The 22,363-nt window shown below is 39.0% G+C and overlaps 3 protein-coding genes across 3 annotated transcripts; all 3 read left to right on the plus strand.

Annotated features, from left to right (window-relative positions):
* The first annotated feature begins 2,367 nt into the window (after positions 1 to 2,367).
* LOC112516427 (glutamate receptor 2.8-like) lies at positions 2,368 to 7,434 on the plus strand. The gene is made up of 5 exons (XM_025123464.1): positions 2,368 to 2,659; positions 2,876 to 4,065; positions 4,141 to 4,453; positions 4,548 to 4,945; positions 6,865 to 7,434. The coding sequence occupies exons 1-5, from the start codon at positions 2,368 to 2,370 to the stop codon at positions 7,315 to 7,317; spliced, it is 2,646 nt and encodes an 881-aa protein (XP_024979232.1). The 3' UTR covers positions 7,318 to 7,434.
* Positions 7,435 to 10,637: 3,203 nt separating this feature from the next.
* LOC112516339 (glutamate receptor 2.8-like) lies at positions 10,638 to 15,084 on the plus strand. The gene is made up of 5 exons (XM_025123351.1): positions 10,638 to 10,944; positions 11,086 to 12,287; positions 12,418 to 12,730; positions 12,805 to 13,202; positions 14,411 to 15,084. Exons 1-5 carry the CDS (start codon positions 10,638 to 10,640, stop codon positions 14,822 to 14,824), a joined length of 2,634 nt encoding a protein of 877 aa, XP_024979119.1. The 3' UTR covers positions 14,825 to 15,084.
* Positions 15,085 to 18,028: 2,944 nt separating this feature from the next.
* Positions 18,029 to 21,782, plus strand: LOC112517293 (glutamate receptor 2.6-like). Its single transcript, XM_025124679.1, has 5 exons — positions 18,029 to 18,296; positions 18,452 to 19,644; positions 19,846 to 20,158; positions 20,271 to 20,668; positions 21,263 to 21,782. Exons 1-5 carry the CDS (start codon positions 18,029 to 18,031, stop codon positions 21,590 to 21,592), a joined length of 2,502 nt encoding a protein of 833 aa, XP_024980447.1. The 3' UTR covers positions 21,593 to 21,782.
* Positions 21,783 to 22,363: the final 581 nt, after the last annotated feature.

Below are 22,363 nucleotides of genomic sequence, written 5' to 3' on the forward strand. Positions count from 1 at the left end.
TTTAATCCTAGACCTCCGATCTTTTTCTTGCCATCGATTTTAAAGCAAACCAACCTAACCAAACACTGTTTACGGTCTGTCTGGATGCTCCAGCCTATCTCAGTAATATACACGAGCAATATTTTACAATATAAACCAATCAAACTGAATCTTACACATACCTGGTTTAGGTGGAGCAAGGAAGGTATAAATATATGTCTGATTTAGGATGAGCGTATGTTGACCTTTCAAATGCCATCGCTGAAAAATGATGCAGGTAGACGTAGTAAGCGGGCGTTTGGTTCGTAGAATGGAATTCGATGGAATTGGAATTCATCAAATGAATTTGACTTTGAAGGAATGGAATGGAATTTGATCATGCCTTGTGATTGCGTTTGGTTGCAAAGGAATTTATTGGAATTGAAAGAATTCCATCATTTCTATTCCATGAACCAAACATTGTATTTGGAATTTGGTCAAAGGATTTGGCCATTCCAATTCCATCCAAATCCATGAACCAAACAGCCCCTAAGATTGTAAAGTCAGAATTTACAAGGTATATGGATTAATCAGACATTTACATATAACCCATTGACCGTGCATGCCTTTCTAGAAATAAATTTCTTATAACGTTTATATGAGTATAATATCGTTCGTATAATGAGATCATGCTTACGAGTATGACTGCAATTTCCATATTGATCCACATCAATGAAAGCTGTATGGATTTCCTGCACATTTGCATCTAACCAAATCGTGTGCAATATAATGGACTTCTCTTCTAAAAGATTACCATAAATAAAAGTGGTAGCTTTTGAGATACATATATATATATATATGTGTGTGTGTGTGTATAGGGTTGGTTTTTGGTGAAAAAGAGAGTTAAAGTGAGAAGCGTAAGAAAGGATCTACACCCTTGGATGCACATTAGGATAAGATGCACCGAGATGAGATGCACCACATCAATCCCCATATCAAGCGTGATTCATGGGTGGGTTTGAGATTAAAAGTGATCAAGGATCCAGATCCCTTCTTACGCTTCTCATGTTAACTCTCCTTCTAACATGATCCTACGCCTATATATATGTATATGAATCCATGAAAAGAATAAAAGGGAATCTTATTCAGATGCATAGTTTTAAAAGTTTCCTAATCCTTTCTTTGGTTGCTTTCTTGTTGCCATACTACAAGAAAGTTGGGTTTATAGGACGCCAAAAATTTCTAAGCGTCCTAACAGACCACTTATAAGATTTAATTTACAGGACCAAAAATAAAGCGTTCTATCTAAAGCCTTTAATTAATTTATAGGATGCTTTTGGGCGTCGTAAAAAAGTGTCATATAAAATAACTAATGTGACGCTTTGCATTAAAAGTTTACTAAAAAGCTTGTAAAGATGCACAAAAGAGTCCTATATACTTATTACAAAAATGACTGCCTTTGAAAGTCACATCTTTTATGATCATTTCCCAATCTAGAATACCCATTTGACTCGCTATATATACCAATTTATGAGGATGATACTGCTCCACAATATTTCTTTATCCTGTTATTTAAGATGTTCAGTTAAGGCAATTAATTTATAACCAAACACTTCTTATCATAACTAGTTGTCTGGGTGTGCAAGATTAAGTCCAAACGGATTAAACTAAAGCAATTTGACTGGTTTGAAAATTTGAAACCTCATCATTTGGTTCATTTTCTGGTTTGAAACAAGAAACCTGTCATTTTGACACAAATAATATAGGGGTCGGTACAGATAAGAAGGTTAAATATCCTAAGAAGGTAAGAAGGGAAAGGTTCATATGTGAATAATTGAAAAAGTCCGAAAAACATATATTTGAATGTGCATATGTGAACCGACATCAAACCGAACTTACAGACATGACGAATATTCTTCGATATAAGACAATCAAACAGAACCAAATATGTACATACCTGATTAAGGTGGAGAAAGAAAGGTATAAGATGATTTCGGATGAGAAATGTTGACCTTTCAAATGTCATTAATTCCTGAAAATGACACAAGTGGATGTATTAAACATGTAAAGCCAAAACTTGCATGCCTCTCTAGAATACCATACTTTTAGTCTTCATATTTATAAAAATAAATTCGTTATAACGTTTGTATTAGTACAATATCGTTCATGTAAGTTGACCTTTTATTCAGCAAAACTAACTGACCACTTCAAAACACTTCAATAATATCATGCTTACGAGTATGACTGCAGTTTCCATATCGATCCAAATCAACGGAAGCTGCATGGAACCAGCACATTAGTGGAAAATATCTAATGGACTTTTCTTCAAAAATATTATTATAAACCAAATGGTAGCTTTTGAGATATGTATAGGAATCCATGAAAAGAATACAGGGGAATCTCATTGAGATGCATAGTTTTATAAGTTACCTGATCCTTTCTTTGGTTGCTTTCTGGTTGCCATGTTTTCTTCTGCAAGCAGCCGTAGCCACCGGAAGCTTAATTAAGCCACCAGAATTACTCAGAAACGAAACGGGGATCACTGGAATTGGTGTCATTCTTGGCCAGACTTCTAGACCTGGTAAAGAGACCAAAGTGTCGATTGAAATAGCAATTCAAGATTTCAACATAAAAGCCAATTGGTCATCGGTGTTATATTTTCAAAACTCTCTAAACAAGCCTTCTCGCACAGCTTTTGCAGGTAAATTATTCACTTCCATTGTTACAAATCGTCGGAAATAAAACTAATCATGCTTTTCTATGTAAAAAGTAGCAAATTCATAGTAAAAAGTTAAGATTTGGATCTTTAGAATCATACACATATGCTAACATGTCAGGAGGTAAAAAGTTAAGATTTGGATCTTTAGAATCATACACATATGCTAACATGTCAGGAGATAATGTGGAAATATTGCAGTGAAAGAACTTATTAACGATAATGGTGTGAAAGCTATTCTGGGGGGTCATACATGCGAAGAAGCATCTGCCATTGCCGAGGTTATTAGCGAAGTGGACGATGATATCCCACTATTTCTTTCGCTAGCTGATATGACTCCGCCACAGGCAACAGATCAATGGCCGTTTCTTGTTCAAACTGTTCCTTCCAAATCCATACAGATGAATGCAGTGGCTGCCGTTTTACAGTCATGGGGTATTCATCAAGTTACGCTCATATATGAAACCTCGCATCTTGCTTACCCATCATCATCAATCATCTCTCATCTCTCTCAGGCATTTCAACAAACAGGTTGCGAGTTAACCCTTATCTTACCACTCTCATCTGGTCCACGTTTCTTAAACAAAGAGGTTGAGGTACTCAAGAGACAAAAAAGTCGTGTCTTTATAATTCACACATCTCTTGAACTTGGGATTCGGCTCTTTCAGACGGCCAAGAAGATGGAAATGACTGGAAATGAGTATCTATGGATAGCGACTAATGAAATCACAGATCTTTTTCATTCCATTAATTCCAATGTGATTTCTTCATTAAAAGGCATGGTTGGAGTCAAAAGCTACTTCCCGGAAAACACCCCAGAATTTCTAGATTTCAGAAAAAGATTCCGTCAAAAGTTCAGTTCCGATTACCCAGAAGAAGAGCAGGACGAACCTGGAATCTTTGCCGTGCAAGGATATAACGCCGTGAAATTGTTAGGAGAAGACTCGCCTGAAATATTCCATCACTGGAAAGCAATTCCGGCCACCACAGTGGAGATTGTTAGCGTGAATGGAAAGGGATACCTAAGTGTGTACTGGACCGAAGGATTAGGATTTTCGGAGACCATTGATGGCATCCATCGAGCAACAACTTACACCCATTCTATGGATGAGGTGGAACAAGCTCTATGGCCGGTGCAACCATTGTATGCTCATAGACGCCACCGGAATCTCGCCGAAAGCTCGAAGAATCTGATGACGGTCGGCGTTCCTGAGCATTCTCTGTTTAACCAATTCGTGAAAGTGGAATTTAATCATGAGAAGAAAGAGTATGAGTTCAGTGGATTCGTAATCGCTGTGTTTGAAGAAATGATGAGAAAAATGAATCAACCATTTAAGTATCAACGCTTCAATGGTTCATATGATGATTTGATTAAAGAAATACCTAAAGAGGTCAGACCTTTTCACCATCATATATTCATGCAAACAGATCTTCTGGGATTAATACTTTTTCTTGATTTTGAGCAGACGTTTGATGCAGTAGCCGGTGACGTAACGATCTTGTCGGAAAGACACAAGTCCGCGGACTTCACCCAACCGTTCACCGAGTCGGGTTTGCAGATGATCGTACCCGTAAGATACCGAATCTCAAACCAGGCATGGTTATTCTTGAAGCCTTTCACTGCAGAAATGTGGTGGTTAAGTGCAGCAATCACCATTTACAATGGCTTCATCATCTGGTTGATAGAGAGGAAACATTCTGAAGATCTTCGAGGCTCCATCATAACCCAAATTGGAATCGTCTTTTGGCTTGCATTTACGACACTCTTCACTTTGCGCGGTAACATACAAACGTCCCTAATCATACTAACTGTGAACTGTGAACTGTTAAACTGTATCTTTTCTTGTTTTACACTAATCGTTTTAGCTCACAGGCGATAGGCTGCATAGCAATTTATCGAGGATGGCAGTAGTCATGTGGCTCTTCGTGGCACTAATCATCACTCAGAGCTACACGGCTAACTTGTCGAGCATGCTCACGGCTCAGAGGCTTGAACCAGTGATAACCAGCGTTGAGAAGCTCAGAAACATGGACGCAACAGTGGGATACTGCAATGGATTGTTTATAGGCGCCTACCTAAGGGATGTTCTAGATTTTAAGAACATCAGTGTCAAGAGTTATAACTCAACCCATCAATACGCTGAGGCCCTGAACAGTGGTGAAATCAAAGCTATCTTTCTTGACGTTCCTTCAACTAAAGTTTTTCTAGCTCAGTATTGCAAACGCTTCATCAGAACCGGAGAGACCTTCAAAGTGGGAGGTTTCGGATTCGTAAGTTTTCTTGGTCCGAATCTCGCTCATAATCCCCAGCATACAGTTTGACTTCTCACTGCAACGAAATGGTCTTTTCATAAGTGTTCTATAAAAAGGACAATAAGACGATTAATTTCTTGTGTCCTTGTCCAAATTCGTTGATAGAACTTGTTAGATAGCCTAGCTTTAAATCCATTGTATATGACGCATAGAAATTGGCCATAAAACTTAAAAGTCCCGTTTAGTACTCTATTAGAATGCTCAGACATCCTAAAAGACCAAACAACTTTGAGTTCTATACATAGTTGTTAAAAGTGTGCCCAAGGCTCACCTAGGCTCTGAGGCTTATAAGGCTCAAGGTCTTGGGCTTTTTTAAAGTCAGATGCTAGGCGTATTCACGAGTCTAACCAAGGCCCTGCGCCTTGACTGAGGCGTCTTGTGGGCCTAGGTGCGCCTCATAAATATTTATTAAATACCAAGTCAAACCCCAAAATTAAATAAGTTTTCTCATCTTTTTATCTCCTAGACTCTTAAAAAAAGAGTTATCAAGTAGATGACATAAGTCAAACCCTAATATTAAATACCCAGTTCTTGCCTGTTTCTCCATAAATACCCACACCTAGGGGTGCAAATGGCGAGTCGAGCTCGAGTATCACTATACTCGACTCGAACTCGAAACCCAATTTCCAAATCAAAGCTTTTTCTCAAGCTCGAACTCAAACTCGAATCAAGCTCAAACTAAACTCGAGCTCGAATCAAGCTCAAAACAAGCTTGAACTTGAATCAAGCTCGAACCAAGCTCACCTATTGAAATTTATGAAATTTTAGAGTCTCTCTCTTATAAATTTTAAAACTTAAAGGTGTTCTCTTAGTTTTTATAAAACTAAAGAGATCAACTTCAAACTTCATCATCAAAAAGACAAAGTTAAAAATTTCATTTACCTGCCTCTCTTTTTATAACATCTTTTCTTCCTTCTTTTACCACCTCTCCTTCAATGTGGGACAATTTCACTAACCCTTTTAATAGTTTTTCTTTGTTTTTTCTTTATTGTGATTTTAATATAAAAAAAATTTTGATTAATTTTTATAATTAAATAAATGCATAATTTTGTTTAAATATCTAAAAATATAAGACATTTTTATTATTTATGTTTTACAAATTTTATCATAAAAACTAATTATATTTTAAAACTAATTATGTATAAAATAATCGAGTATCTCACGAGCTTTCCGAGTCGAGTATTGGGTAGCTTGACTCGACTCGTTAAAATGTCGAGTTGAACTCGAGCTCGAGCCAAGCCTACTCGAGTCGAGTGTTGATCGAGCTTTGGCCGAGTCAATCTCGAGTAGCTCGCGAGTTGTCTCGTATCATTTACACCCCTACCCACACCTTAAAACTTCTCCCTCATGGCTCACGCTTTAAATCCTTCTCCCTTCTGCCTCTATCTAAGTACTGTTGGTTGCTGCACTAGAGTACTTGCTATATATTTGAGTTGTGTATAACTATGTGTGTGTATTCATATATATAACCAAAGGCTCACTCCTCGTGCCTAGGCCCTGGGGTCCCTTTGTGCGTAAGTGCGCCTTGAGCCTTTAACAACTTTGGTCCTATATAATTGTGTCACAATAAGTTATTAGGATGGAGTTGGGAGACCTAATAAGTTCTATCGACAAAGTTGGACAATCTAGTAGGACAACAGACATAAATCGCCTAACTTCTTTTGAACAACTCATTGTAACACCATCAACAGACATAAATCGCCTAACTTCTTTTGAACAACTCATTGTAACACCATTGTATAAGACACACAAAAAGTGGTCCTAAAACTTAAAAAGTCTCGCTAAGTACTCTATTAGAATACCCAAAAGATGGTTAAAAAGACTTTATTGGAATACCAAAGACGGTTAAAAACACTCATCTAGTGTTGTTCTAACAGGCATTTCGTAAGGGGTTTAATCTTTCAGACGCAAACGCAGCACTAATGGAAATGACAGAAAGTAGAAAACTTAAAGAACTCGAAGACACCTTTCTGATCTCTGAAAAGTGTGTGGATGAAGAATCTTCGCTGGATAAAGACACCAGGCTTAGCCCTCGTAGCTTTTGGGTACTATTTGAGTTAACCGGAGGGACATCAACGGTTGCTCTAGCCATCTACATCATTATCAATATCAGAGAATTTAAAAAATCTACTGAGGAACACACAAGTTTCATCAAAATCATATCAGCATTTATCAAATATTGGCAACAACTAACGAGAAGATCAAGCAAAGTTGTCAATGTAGAGAGTGATAGATACATGCGAAACGTCGATCAACGGACTCAAGATGACACGGATGGTTTAGAATTAGTCGAATTCCCTAACCGTATATATTATCAGGTTAGGATCTAGTTGCAGATATGATAATAGGTTTATTGTTGATTTTTGGCAAGTAAACTTCAGAATATACAATATGTCTTCTGTAAAGCAACTTCTGCACATAGATATTTAATGAACTTCAATGTACTTTAACTGTTGATGTTCCTCCCTTTTGGCTAAAGAAAACATAATTACGTGAATGTGCATCCCGACCTCATGAGATCCATCTCCCTGTGGCAACATGCTGTAAATCGTTCTTGTTCATGTGTTTTTTCATGGATAGAATTATAACGGATGAATGTCATGTCATGTGCTATTTAACTTGACTTGCCCTTTTATCGCTAATCTAGGTTTCTAGTTGGTGTCATGTGTTGAGGATAACTTCTACAAGACAATGCACAAAAAGTCCCAAACCAATACCAAAATGTGCAAAGATGCAACCCAATGATCAGTACAGGATATGAGGATCCTAAATGTGTCCAAATGTACCGATAAGTACAAAATGCAATCCAATTAGATATCTCAAACAATGTAAATGCAAATAAACACAAAGAACACCAAGATTTAAGGTATGATAGTGTACATCCACAGGGGAGAGATGGAGCTTGTATATATTGATGAACAAGTGGAGGAGATTACAATAGAGTTCACCTTCAGGCAAAGATCCTACAATCTGAAGGTAAAATCTCTCAAATTGACTTACATTCGACACCAAATTGCCCTAGGGAAGAGTTCTAAGCAAGCCCCCAAAACCTACCTGAAACAGTGCCTAAAAGGCTGAACAGTGGCTCCCACGACCTTAAGTCACAGGGTAGATCGCCCAAGCATCCTCCGATGTCCAGTAGCATACATCGTGGCCCTGGTCATGCGCGTCATCTGACGTCCAAGTTCGATAAGCTTCTGATGGGGGATGATGTGTATCAAAAAATCCAACATAATGTTCTCCGAGTTCAATAGCCCCCTTGGCCGGTCTACCTGAGTTTTCTGGCTTTAGTAGCACTTGCCTCATAGGTTGGCTGGTAAGATCACATATAGGGTGGGATTGGAAATATCTCCGGAAGCACCACACAACATACACAAGTGCTAGTGGCAGCTTCTCCTAGACAGGGTATTAAGTTGTAACATCGTAGGCTAATCCCACCTCAGCTATGAACAAGGAGAATGATGGGTAGGTCTGACAAGCACGTTTGAAATTTAAGGGGAGTTTGTGACAACTCACCCCACACCGGTAAAGAGCGAGCTTTGTGAGCTCAAACCTCTCAAGTTATGGGCTACCAGATAACTTCCACCATGGTTTTTGAAAAGGTGAGGCAAATCTCATCGAGGAAATGAGTTCCTAAAGGGTGTGTTTGTCACAGTTTAAGCGAATCCCACATCGCCGATGAACAGGCATCTAGGATGTTGGGTGGGTCTAACGAAGATGTCAAGAATTAAAGTAGGGGAGTTTGTGACAACTCGTCCTACATGGCTAGAGGCTGAGATTTGTGAGCTCCTTATAAAAGTTGTGGGCTATGGCTATCAATAACTTTTATCATGGTTTTAAGTTGATTTAAAAGTTGCTGGGCAGGTCCATTGCTTTGGGCTTTTGGGGCGTTACATAAGCTCTAGACCCTGATATCTGCATCTTCTCTCTCTTAGCAAGGAGTAAAGATGCACAAAAAAGCTGAAGCCCGAAGACCAGCCCCAGCCTGAGCCTAGCCTGAAAAAGTTGGGGGCTAGTGAGCCTGAAGCCCAGGCCTCAAATCCCAATCAGGCTGAAATTTTGGGGTTAGGCCCGGCCTGGAAAAGTCCAAAAATTCCCCCGGCCTTGAAATCCCGATGGGACCCTTTTTCAACCCCAAATTTGGGGCTGAGCCTAAAAAAGCCCAGACCTTTTTGTTTCTAATTGAAAACGGGCTTGGAAGGACGAGTGTGCTGATTCCTTCTTCTGTTGCTGCCAAGTTGAGGATTCTAAACCTTGAATTTCTTTTGTAGAACCTGGAGAGACTAAGTCGATGATCGCTTGTACTTTCTTTGGATTTGCTGCAATCCTGGCCTTGTGATCACGTGGCCTAACAACTTTTTTACTTTCCACTTCTTCGGGTTGAGTTTCAAGTTAACCTGCTGCAGGGTCCGCAACTCTCTTCAAATCGATCAGAAATGAGGCTGCCATCGTCTCTAATATCGACTACCATCTCATTGATGTAAAATTTCATGTTTCAGTCAATCTGGTCCTCAAAGGCTCCATTTGAACCTCATTACACCTATTTATATATGATGTTGATATCAGTCCACATTGTTCCTTTACTTTTTTGTTATTGTAATAGGGTATTTAAAAATTTATTAATAGTCGACCTTTTCTACAAAATTATCTACAATTAATCAAATTACAATTCTTTTGGAACAAAACTAGTATTAATGTAAAAAGATATGGATGATTAGTCAAAGCCTGGTACATGTTGACTTTGAAAATGTCATCATCGAAAATGACCAAGTCTAGACATAAGATGCCTTTTAAAGTCGCATCTTTTATGATCAATTCCCAATCTAGAATATACCCATTTAAGATTTCACTCACTATACCTATTTAAGAGGATGATATTGGTCCACAAGATTTCTTTATCTTATTATTTAAGATGTTTAAGGCAATTAATTTATAACCAAACACTTCTATCATAACTAATTGTATGAGTGTGCACGATTAACGGGCCATTTACCAAACTCTTTAAGTCTTAGCGGTAAGCACTTACAGGGCGTCACTTATCAAACCGTCAAATCGACCGAATAAAAAAAATTGTCTCTTTGGCTGATCAGGCTGATCCCAGTAATTTGACTGGTTTGGTTTGTAAAATTGTGAAACCAAACTTACAGATATGACGAATATTTTACGATATAAACCAATCAAACTGAACCGTATACATACCTGGTTTAGGTGGAGAAGCAAAGGTATGAATATAAGATGATTTAGGATGAGAAATGTTGACCTTCAAAATGTCATTAATTACTTAAAATGACACAAGTGGACGTATTAAGCTTGTAAAGTCAGAACTTGCAAGTTATATAAGAATTAATCAGACATTCGCATTTCAAAAATTGACCATGCATACCTCTCTAGAATACCGTACTTTTAGTTTCACATTTATTAAAATAAATTCATTATAACGTTTATACAAGTCTAATATATATCGTTCGTATAAATGAGATCATGCTTACGAGTATGACTGCAGTTCCCACATCGATCCACATAGATGAAAGCTGCAAGAAATTTCCTGCACATTAGTTCTCAACCAAACCGGGTGCTATCTAATGGACTTTTCTCACAAAAAGGTCATTATCACTCAAAATGGTAGCTTTTGAGACATATATAGGAAACCATGAAAAGAATAAAGGGGAATCTCATTGAGATGCATAATTTTAAAAGTTACCTGATGGTTTCTTTGGTTGCTTTCTTGTTGCCATGTTTTCTCCTAACCACCGGAAGCTTAGCAGTGCCACCAGAAGTCAGAAACGAAACAGGAACTGCTAGAATTGGTGTCATTCTTGGCCAAACATCTAGACCTGGCAAAGAGGCCAAAGTGTCGATCGAAATAGCAATTCAAGATTTCAATATCAGAACCAATCGGTCATCGGTGTTATATCTTCAAAACTCTCTAAACAAGCCTTCTCGAGCAGCTATTGCAGGTAAATTATTCACTTCCATTGCCACATATCGTCATATATAAGATCAATCATGCTTTTATATGTAAAAGTTAGCAAATTCGTATTAAAAAGTTAAGCTTTGGTTCTTTAGAGTCGTACCCATATGCTAACATGCCAGGAGATAATGTGAAAATATTGCAGCGAAAGAACTTATTGACGAACATGGTGTGAAAGCTATTTTGGGAGCTCATACATGTGAAGAAGCATCTGCCATAGCCGAGGTTATCAGCGAAGCTGATCATGATATCCCACTATTTCTTTCGCTAGCTGATACGACTCCATTGCAGGCATCAGATCAATCGCAGTTTCTAGTTCAAGTTGTTCCTACCCAATCCACACAAATGAATGCAGTGGCTGCCATCTTACAGGCACGGGGTATTCAGCAAGTAACTCTTATATACGAAACCTCCCATCTAGCTTCCCCATCATCATCAATCATCTCCCATCTCTCTCAGGCATTTCGACAAACAGGTTCCGAGTTAGCCCATACCTTACCATTCACATCTGGTTCATGTTTCTTAAACAAAGAGCTTGAGGTACTCAAGAGACAAAAACGTCAAGTCTTTATAATTCACACATCTCTAGAACTCGGGATTTGCCTCTTTCAGACTGCCAAGAAACTGGAAATGACCGGAGATGGGTATTTATGGATAGCGACTAATGAAATCACGGATCTTTTTCATTCCATTAATTCCACCATGATTTCTTCGCTGAAAGGCATGGTTGGAGTCAAAAGCTACTTCCCGGAAAACACACCGGATTTTCTAGATTTCAGAAAAAGATTCCGTCAAAAGTTCCGTTCCGATTACCCAGAAGAGGAACAGGACGAACCTGGAATCTTTGCTGTGCAAGGCTATAATGCCGTGAAATTGTTAGAAAAAGACTCACCTGAAAACTTCCATCACCGCAGACCGATTCCGGCGACTACAGTGGAGATTGTTAGCGTGATTGGAAAGGGATATCACAGTATATACTGGACCAAAGGATTAGGATTTTCGGAGACCATTGATGACATCAATGGAGCAACAACTTACACCCATTCTATGGATAATGTGGGACTGTGGCCGGTGCAACCATGGTATGCTCATAGACGGCACCGGAATCTCGCCGAAAGCTCGAAGAATCTGATGACGGTCGGCGTTCCTGGTCAATCTCTGTTTAACCAATTCGTGAAAGTGGAAGTTGATTCAGAAAGAAATCGTACTTCGATCAGTGGATTTGTAGTCGCTGTGTTTGATGAAATGATGAAAAACATGAGTCAATCATATGTGTATAAACCCTTTTTTGGTTCATATGATGAATTGATTGAAGGAATACATTCAGAGGTCAGATCTTTTCACAATCATTATTCATGAAAGCAAATCGTTTCTTGGTTAATTTCTTTTCTTGGTTTGAAGCAGAAGTTTGATCACATATTATCATCTGGGATTAACTTCTTTTCTCGATTTGTTGCAGAAGTTTGATGCAGTAGCCGGTGACGTAACAATCGTGTCAAGAAGACACGAGTTTGCAGATTTCACGCAACCGTACACCGAGTCGGGTTTGGAGATGATCGTACCCGTTAGACCCCGGATCTCAAACCAGGCATGGTTATTCTTGAAGCCTTTCACTCCAGAAATGTGGTGGTTAATTGCAGCAATCACCATTTACAATGGCTTCATCATCTGGTTGATAGAGAGGAAACATTCTGAGAATCTTCGAGGTTCCGTTATAACCCAAACTGGAATCGTCTTTTCGCTTGCATTTACCACACTCTTCACTTTGCCCGGTAAATACAACGTTCTCAATTTCCCTTTGGTGGTATCTTTGCTTGTTGTTGACGCTAATCGTTTTTGCTCACAGGGGAAAGGTTGCATAGTAATTTGTCGAGGATGGCAATGGTCGTGTGGCTGTTTGTGGCACTAATCATCACGGCGAGCTACACGGCTAGCTTGGCGAGCATGCTCACAGCTCAGAGACTCGAACCAACGATAACCAGTGTTGAGACGCTCAGAAACATGAACGCAACGGTGGGATACTGCAATGGGTCGTTTATAAACTACTACTTGAAGGAAGTTCTACATTTTGAGGATGTCAAGGTCAAGAGCTATAACTCAACACATCGATACGCAGAGGCCCTGAATGGTGGTGAAATCGCTGCTATCTTTCTTGAAGTTCCGGCGGCTAAAGTTTTTCTAGCTCAGTACTGCAACAGCTTCATCAGGACTGGAGAGACATTCAAAGTTGGAGGTTTCGGATTCGTAAGTTCTCGTGATCTAAATATCCGTCATAATTCCCGTACAGTTTGACTTTCACCGCAACAAATTGGGTTTTTAAGTACGTCTAGCCATTCTTAGGTGACTTAATAAAGTACTTAATAGAACTTCAGGTTATAAGACCGATGTCCATGTGTCCTATACAATGGTGTTATAATAACTTGTTAGAATGAAGTTAGGACTTTAGAAGTTCTATCAATAAAGTTGGACGATCTAATAGGATACAAGAAATAGACCGCCGTATTAGCCTTTTTATAGGACAATCTTGAAAAGTGTCCTTAAAAAAGGCTAATAGGACAGTTTTCATAAGTTCATGTTCTGTCTATTTGTGTAATTGGATTCAGAAGAAATTACAGTAACTAGTTAAACTACAACACGGGCTAGGAGGTGTGAAGTGCACACTCATGTAAGTTAACTAGAACCCGGGAGCCCTGGATGACGCCTTATGGCGGGGTTCTAGGGGCGGCCCCCCTGGCACAGGTGGTTAACAGTGGGTATTTATATGTGTTTACAAACACCAACAAATGATGCATCAGATGGTTACTCATCAGCGGGTGAAACTACCCATGATGTGCTATTAGCTGATATGATCAGCTGATGGTTACCCACTGACAGTTGATCAGCTGATGGTCATCGGTTGATCAGTTCTCTAACTGCTATTTTTCATAACCGCTCATTACTTATTTTCAGCAATCATTTTTATTTAATGGGGAGTTATTTTAGGTATTAATGTAGGAATGGTTACGATTCTCTAAGTTTATGCTTTCCTAGAGATAGTTTCGTGATACCCTGGCAGATTTGTGTCGAAAGATGACTTAAGGAAAGCAAACTCTCACGCCATCTCAAGTTTGATTAAGACTTTTTACTCACTGTTTCTCTGTATTCTCAAATATACCAATCTTGCAACAAGTTCCATATAAAAATTCTAATTAAATTGCCCAAATTCATCAATAGAACTTGTTAAGTCGTCTAACTTTGTCCTAACAACTTATTGTAACGTCATTCTGTAAGATGCATAGAAATTGGTCTTGAAACTTAAAAGTCCCGTTAGAGACCCATTTTTTTGTAGTGAATAGCCAACCCCGTGCTAGACTATAGGATGCGCAAGGATGGTTGCTCGTTCTAAAAGCACCCATTTTGTCGTGGTGATTAATCAAACAACATGCTAACATGATCCAGTGTTGTTCTTTCAGGCATTTCCTAGGGATTTTCCAAGGCTTTCAGACGCAAACAAGGCACTAATGCACGTAGCAGAAAGTGGGAAACTTAAAGAACTCGAGGACGCCCATCTTATCTCCGAGAAGTGTGTGGACGAAGAATCTTCACCCGATGAAGAATCTAGGCTTAGCTTTCGCAGCTTTTCAGCACTATTCATGATAACCGGAGGGACATCAACAATTGCTCTAGCCATCTACATCATGATCAGCATCAGAGAATTCAAAAAATCTACTCAGGAACACACAAGTTTCATCAAACTGATATCGGCATTTATCAAAGATTGGCAACATCATATGAGAAGATCATCAAGCATAGTTGTCAACGTAGAGAGTGGTAGACATACGCGAAATGCCGATCAATTGACTCAAGATGACATGGATGGTTTATAAGAGGTAAGCGAAACCCTTATCTGTATATTATCAGGTTAGGATCTAGTTGCAGATAGGATCATAAGTTTATTGTTTGATTCTTGATAAGAGAACTTTAGACTATACGATTTCATAAGATGTATTCGGAGACCCTGAACTGTATATTATCTGCTTGGGATCTAGTAGCATTGTAGCAGGTATGATCATAGCTTCATTGTCGATTCCTGGCGAGTAAAACTTCAAAAACTGTACAGTTTCTGTTCTGTAAAGCAAATTATGCACATATATATTCAATAAACGTCAATGTACATTTTAGCTTTTATCGATGTCCAATATCAACCATATATGTTTTCTCCAACATCATCTTCTTCCATTAATCATCATCTAATTCAATCAAACTAATATGGTATCAGAGCCGGGTTCTAGCACCACCTAGGGACTTGACACACTCTTTCCTCTCCATTCTCTGAGCCACCATCTAGCCTCCATTTGGCGTGTGGTTGGGGGGGTGTTGGAGTCCCACGTGGGCTAGACATAGAACATCAAACCTGTATATATGTAGGAACTACCCCTCTTTCTATAACCGCCTTTTAAAGAGAATTCAAAGAGGTTCTACCTATCCTAGTATGGTATCAGAGTCAGGGTCTACATCTAGGGACTCGACACACTCTTTCATCTTCATTCTAGGACGCACCATCTAGCCTCTGTTTGAGGGGACGTGTTGGAGTACCACTTCGACTAGACACGGACAAACATGTGCTTTCTACTTTGCACTCTGAACATGCACTTCTTCAGGTTGAGTTTCATGTTAATCTGCTGCTGCAGGATGCAAAACGTGTCTCTAATATCAGAAATGAGGTTTCCATCATTTCTAATTTTGACTTCCATGTCATTGATGTTGGCAATTTTTTGGCGGCATCAATGATTTTAGTGGAGTTGTGATTTACACAAGATCAACGAGGTTTGAGTTAAGGTATAATAAGGGTTAGGAGGTGCGGAGTGCACACTCTTAGTAAGCTAACTCTCAAACGTGAGATTGCCATAAAGCATGGTTCAAGGAGTCGCGTCCCCTTGCAGGGTCCAGGGCAGCGCCTCGAAACCTAAACGTATGCACCAAGCGTTATTCTGAAAGCAAAGATCAGAAGGCCAAGGCATGTTCGGAAAGCCATCTGAACTTAGAAGGCCAATTCCATAAATCTAAACCTGGAGTTCAGAAAGCTGGTTAATGGATTTAGAAAGCTAAGTATTAACTTCAAAAAGCAAACCCTCAAAAGACTAAGGGGCCATTTACCAAACGTTTACCGAGTAATATTACCTTAATCAATGAATATGGTAAAGACCAAGAACTTTACCCAGTAAGAGCGAAGGTAATGACCTAGAATCTTACCCGGTAAGTGAAGGGCTCTTACCCGGTTAGCGCTTACCGGTTAATTTTTGCATAAGATGCCGTTTTAATGGACTAAAATCTTACCCGTTAAGGTAAGTGATAGTATTAAATTTACCCGGTAAGCGCTTACCGGGTAAATGTATAGGTAAACGGCCCCTAACTTCTGAAAGTCTGATCTGATGCAACCAGTTTTTGATCTCATCCATTAGCAGTTATTTTGGTAGTTGTTCTTAACTTCAAATAACTACCTATACCCACCTAATTTAACTGTCGTTCAGCTACTCTTACAAGTAGTTTTCAATCTCAAATTTTGAATGTCTGGAAAACACAACAGAATCTGTGTTTTATTCTGGATTTTGCCTAAAACCTAGAGTATGAATTTGGATTATCCCGAAGTCAATTTCGTGTAACCCGAGGCTGAAATAGGGACGAAATATTACTTACGGAAAGTGATTATGTTCACGATCCAGATTTTGATCCAAGTCTTTTGATCGATACATCAATTCCCCAGTTTTCCAATAATTGATGTATATATCATTATTATAGGGTATTTAAATATTTATTAATAGTCAACCCTTTCTACACAATCAAATTACAATTCTTTTGGATGATTTAGTCACAGCCTGTTACATGTTGACTTTTGAAAATGAAACAAGTAGATATAAGATGCCTAATAAAGTCAGACCATTTCAAGAGTTTGAATGAGTAACGAGACTACCCTAAATTTCCTTGCATGTTAAGCCATTGACCAAAGCTCTCCAGGCTGACATTCTCTTACTCATATTTATTAGAACCCTTTTTGTTAAAACAGTTACTCCTTCCACTTCAAATAACTGTCTACATTTCTATTTATGTTTGTTCAAATATAAGTGTCCAGCTTCAAAAAAAGATGACTAAACTTTCAAATCTACCCTTAACTAATGCACAAATATTCAAGAGTCAATAAGATAGATGAATAAATTAAAGGGTAAAGTTGTCATTTGGTCAACTAAAAAGTGTAATAATTATGCATGTCTAAAATTGTCTGCCAATTCTATTGTGGACACTTATTTTGGACGGAGGGCAGGGGTGGACCCACTCTATTGGATACGGTGGCTCAGGCCACCACTTTGTTCCTCCATCGTAGTGTAAAAAATTATAGGGTCGTGAAAGGTGACAGTGTATCATTTTGTTTGTGTGCAATCAAATATATTTTGAAACTACGATGATGACATGAGTTTCCCTAGGTCAAGTTGGTTTGCATGGCTTTTCTCCCACCCTGGGTGAGTTTCCAAATCTTGTTTGTGTCATTTTCTTAGGTTTTTAGCTTTTAATTTCAGATTTATTATGTTTCTAATTGTAATAATAGACTCCAACACGTGACCCCATATACGAGAAACAAAGAACTAACCAATAGACTATTGATGATGTTATGGAAAATATTTGTATCATTGTTTCTTATAGTCAAATGGTGCCACCACTTGAAAAAATTTCTAGGTCCGCCTGTGACGGAGGGGGTACATTAGTATAACATCAAACTAAAAGTACCATGCATATCCCACTTGAAAGGTCTCGGAAGGGTAGGCAGACTGTTTCCGTGAAAAAACATAATATCATTCGTAAAACGATTAGAAAAAAAGTGAGATATAATGTTTTTGTGTGCGATATACGACATGGGTCCACATAAGTGCAAGCTGCAAGCAATTTCTTTCTTGGAAGAATTGTCATATACGTGTGATGGACTTTTGATTACAAAAAGATTATTATAAATTGAAATGATCAAATGATTAGGAGAATATGCAACAACTTTTGAGACATATATGAATCAAAGAAAGGAATAAAGAAGAATCTCACTAGAAATGGATAATTTTGCAAGTTACCTCATCTTTTTGGTTGCTTTCTCGTTGCCGTTGTTTCTTCTGCAACCATCCCCGACCATCGGAAGCTTGAGTGCAGTCACGGAGATCGCAAGGATTGGTGTCATTCTTGACCAAGCATCTAGACCTGGGAAAGAAGCCAAAGTGGCCATTGAGATAGCAACTCAAGATTTCAACATCAATGCCCATCAGCTTTCAGTTTTCCACTTTCAAAACTCACGAAACAAGCCTGTTCACACTGCTATAGCAGGTAAATTAATGATTTCCTTGATTTCAAGTATACCCAAATGATAGTAATTGATATTTGTTCTAAAAACATGGCAAAATCATAATAAAGAACTTCAGTTTGGTTCTTTAGAATCATACCTGTATGCTAACATGCCAAGATATAATGTGGAAATGCAGCAAAAGAACTTCTTGATAAACACAGTGTGAAAGCCATTTTGGGAGGTCATACATGGGAAGAAGCATCTGCCATAGCTGAGGTTATCAGCAAAGCTGATCATGATATCCCACTATTTCTTTCGCTAGCTGATACGACTCCATTGCAGGCATCAGATCAATGGCCGTTTCTAGTTCAAGCTGTTCCTACACAATCCACGCAGATGAATGCAGTGGCTGCCATTTTACAGTCATGGGGTATTCGTCAAGTTACGCTCATATATGAAACCTCGCTTCTAGCTTCCTCATCTTCATCAATCATCTCCGACCTCTCTCAGGCATTTCGACAAACAGGTTGTGAACTAACCCATATCTTGCCACTCACATCTGGTTCATGTGTCCTAGATGAAGAGCTTGAGATACTAAAGAGACAGCAACGTAAAGTCTTTGTAATGCATACATCTCTGGAACTTGGGGTTCGCCTGTTTCAGGCAGCCAAGAAGATGGAAATGACCGGAGACGGGTATCTATGGATAGCAACCAATAGAATCACTGATCTTTTTCATTCTTTTAATTCCACCATGACTTCTTCTTTGAAAGGCATGGTTGGAGTCAAAAGTTACTTCCCTGAAAACACGCTGGAGTTTCAAGATTTCAGGAAAAGATTCCGTCAGAAGTTCCTAGCAGATTACCCAGAAGAAGAGCACCAAGAACCTGGAATTTTTGCCGTGCAAGGATACAATGCCATGAAATTGTTAGAAAAATATTCACCCGGAAACTTTGATAACCGGAGACCACTTCCGGAGAGTACAGTGGAGATTGTTAACGTGATGGCAAAGGGGTATCACAGTGTGTACTGGACCGAAGGATCAGGGTTTTCGGAGACCGTTGATGGTGACATTAATGGAGCTACTGCTTACACCCATTCTATGGATAATGTGGGACAAGCTCTGTGGCCGGTGCAACCATGGTATGCTCGTAGACAGCACCGCAATCTAGCCGAAAGTTCATGGAATCGAATGAGGGTTGGCGTTCCTGCTCAATCTCTGTTCAAGCAATTCGTGAACGTGGAATTTGATTCCGAGAAGAATCAAACTGTGATTGGTGGATTCGTAATCGCTGTGTTTGATGAAATGATGAAACAAATGAATCTGCCATATGACTATGTTCCATTCTATGGTTCTTATGATGAATTGATCAGACAAATACCTGCAGAGGTCACCATCTTGACAACTCTTTTCTTTCCCAAAAATATATAAAAAGTTCAAAACTGAACCACAATTCGCCAGATTCATCCCAATGTGATCATGCACGTAATGGATAAAATCTGATATTTTGGTTCAATCTGCAAAAAAAAAAATTGTACGAGTTATTCTGTCATTGATTCCCTGTTCTATTCTTTTCTTGAAATGGAGCAGAAGTTCGATGCAATAGCAGGTGATGTAACGATTGTGTCAAGGAGGCATGAGTATGCAGACTTCACGCAACCATACACGGAGTCGGGTTTGGAGATGATCGTGCCCATTCGATCCCGATTATCAAACCAGCCATGGTTGTTCATGAAGCCTTTCACTGCCAAAATGTGGTGGTTAATAGCAGGAATCACCCTATATAATGGCTTCATCATTTGGTTGATCGAGAGGACCCATTGTGACTATCTTCAAGGCTCCATTATAACCCAAATCGGAATCATCATTTGGCTTGGATTTACAACACTCTTCACTTTGCGAGGTAGCATACAAACTTTCATCGTGATGGCTAATTTTGTTTCAGGATGGCTCTTTTGGAGAGTAATCTGATGGGGTTCCATATATCTGACACACGCAATCATTTTCGCTTGCAGGGGATGTGCTGCATAGCAACTTGTCAAGAATGGCAGTGGTTGTGTGGCTCTTTGTGGCCCTAATCATCACCCAAAGCTACACGGCTAGCTTGGCAAGCATGCTTACGGCTCAAAGGCTCGAACCAGCAATAACCAGCGTTGAGGCGCTCAGAAACATGAATGCAACTGTGGGATACTGCAATGGATCATTTATAAACTACTACCTGAAGGAAGTTCTAGATTTTGAGGACGTCAAGGTCAAAAGCTATAACTCAACCCATCGATACGCTGAGGCCCTCAACAGTGGTGAAATTGCCGCTATCTTTCTTGAAGTTCCGGCAGCTAAAGTTTTTCTAGCTCAGTACTGCAAGAGCTTCATCAGAACTGGAGAGACATTCAAAGTTGGAGGGTTTGGATTTGTAAGTTCTCTTGTTCCAAATTCTTCATGATTTCAATGCAGTTCGACTTTTGAGGTCAAATGAACCAGTTTTACAAATTTGAAACAGAGGCGAAAGAGTGTTTCAAGTTCCTAGATGTGGTAGATCCTGGCTCTAATGTCATGTGAGGATATGTGAAACCTATTTGAATCTCTCACTAAAAGAATTCTTATAGGGAGATTGAGAGGTTTCTACACATATATAGGGTCATGTTCAGGGAAAATTGTAAAAAAATGGAACATTCAGGAATATCCTATAACCGTTCATCCGGACGATATGCACATGTGCATACAAGTAATTTGTAAGAAATTTGTCCGGTATGCACATGTGCATAAAACCAAGAAACAACTTCAGTTACTTGTATGCATATATGTGCATACCGTCCAAATGAACAATTACCAAGTGTTCCTTAGTTTTTCATTTTTTGGGGTTGTCCTCTTAACCTCCCTCTATATATATACAGGTTTGATGGTTTGTGCCTATTTGATGTGGGACTCCACGGGAGTATTTTATATCTGAAAAGTCAAACTGCATTGTTTACGGACGTACTAACAAAACATGGTGTTATACTCACAGGCATTTCCTAGGAAATTTTCATGGCTTTCTGATGCAAACAAAGCTCTAATGAATGTATCAGAAAGTGGGATGCTCAAAGAACTCGAGGACGCCTTTCTTATATCTGAAAAGTGCGTGGATGACGAATCTTTTCCTAACGAAGATGAGAGTCTTAGCCCTCGCAGCTTCGCAATACTATTTGAGTTAACCGCAGGGGCATCAACGCTTGTTCTTGTCATGTACATCATCATTAGCATTAGACAATTTCATGAATCTCATCCAGAAATCACGAATTTCTTCCAACTGATATCAGCATTTATAGCAGACCAATGGCATCAAATGAGGCAGTGACCTAGCACAGTTGTCAGCGCCGAAAGCCCCATACACCCTCCAGATGTGTCTGATTCATGGACTACAAGAAGGATCCTGGCAGTATATTTATCATGTTAGAATCTGGTAGCATATATGTTCCTCGATTGATCGTCCATTCTAAGAAAACTTTAAAAATATGTACAACTTTTTTCGATGAATGTAACTTCAATATACCTGTTAGGTTTTTTTATTAAAACTGTTTGGTTTCTTTTGGTTTTCTAGTGTGTCTCCATGCTTGTTTCTAGACCACAACACTATTTGATCTAGAAACCCTTGTAATTAGTTCATATTGCATGACTTCTTCCCTAGCTTCACATTTCTCATGCTTACTCGAAATGAATCTCCATATATTTGGTCTTTCAACTAGTGGGGATGGAAACGAGGGGAGTAATTTATCCCTCGTCCCCGACCCTGCCATGACTAATCCCCGACGGTTCAGGAGGGAGGAATCTCCGGCGGGTTCGGGGAACCCTTTGGGTACTTGTATAGTAGAAACAATGTATTTCAAAATTAAAATTATAACAAATTTTCACTACATTTATTACCAATATTGAAAATCAAATATATCTGTCACTGAATAATAAACGTTTACATATATACTTATATATTTATTTATACACACAATATATACACATATTAAATAAAATAATCAGGTTCGGATTAGGGGCGGGTAATGCCATCCCCATCCCCAACCCTGCTCCAGTATGAAAACAAATCCCCCTCCCCTCCCCTTTACCCATCAAACCAGGG

This window comes from Cynara cardunculus (assembly GCF_001531365.2).
Source record: "Cynara cardunculus var. scolymus isolate 2C chromosome LG 8, CcrdV1, whole genome shotgun sequence".
In the NCBI taxonomy this organism is placed as follows: Eukaryota; Viridiplantae; Streptophyta; class Magnoliopsida; order Asterales; family Asteraceae; genus Cynara; species Cynara cardunculus.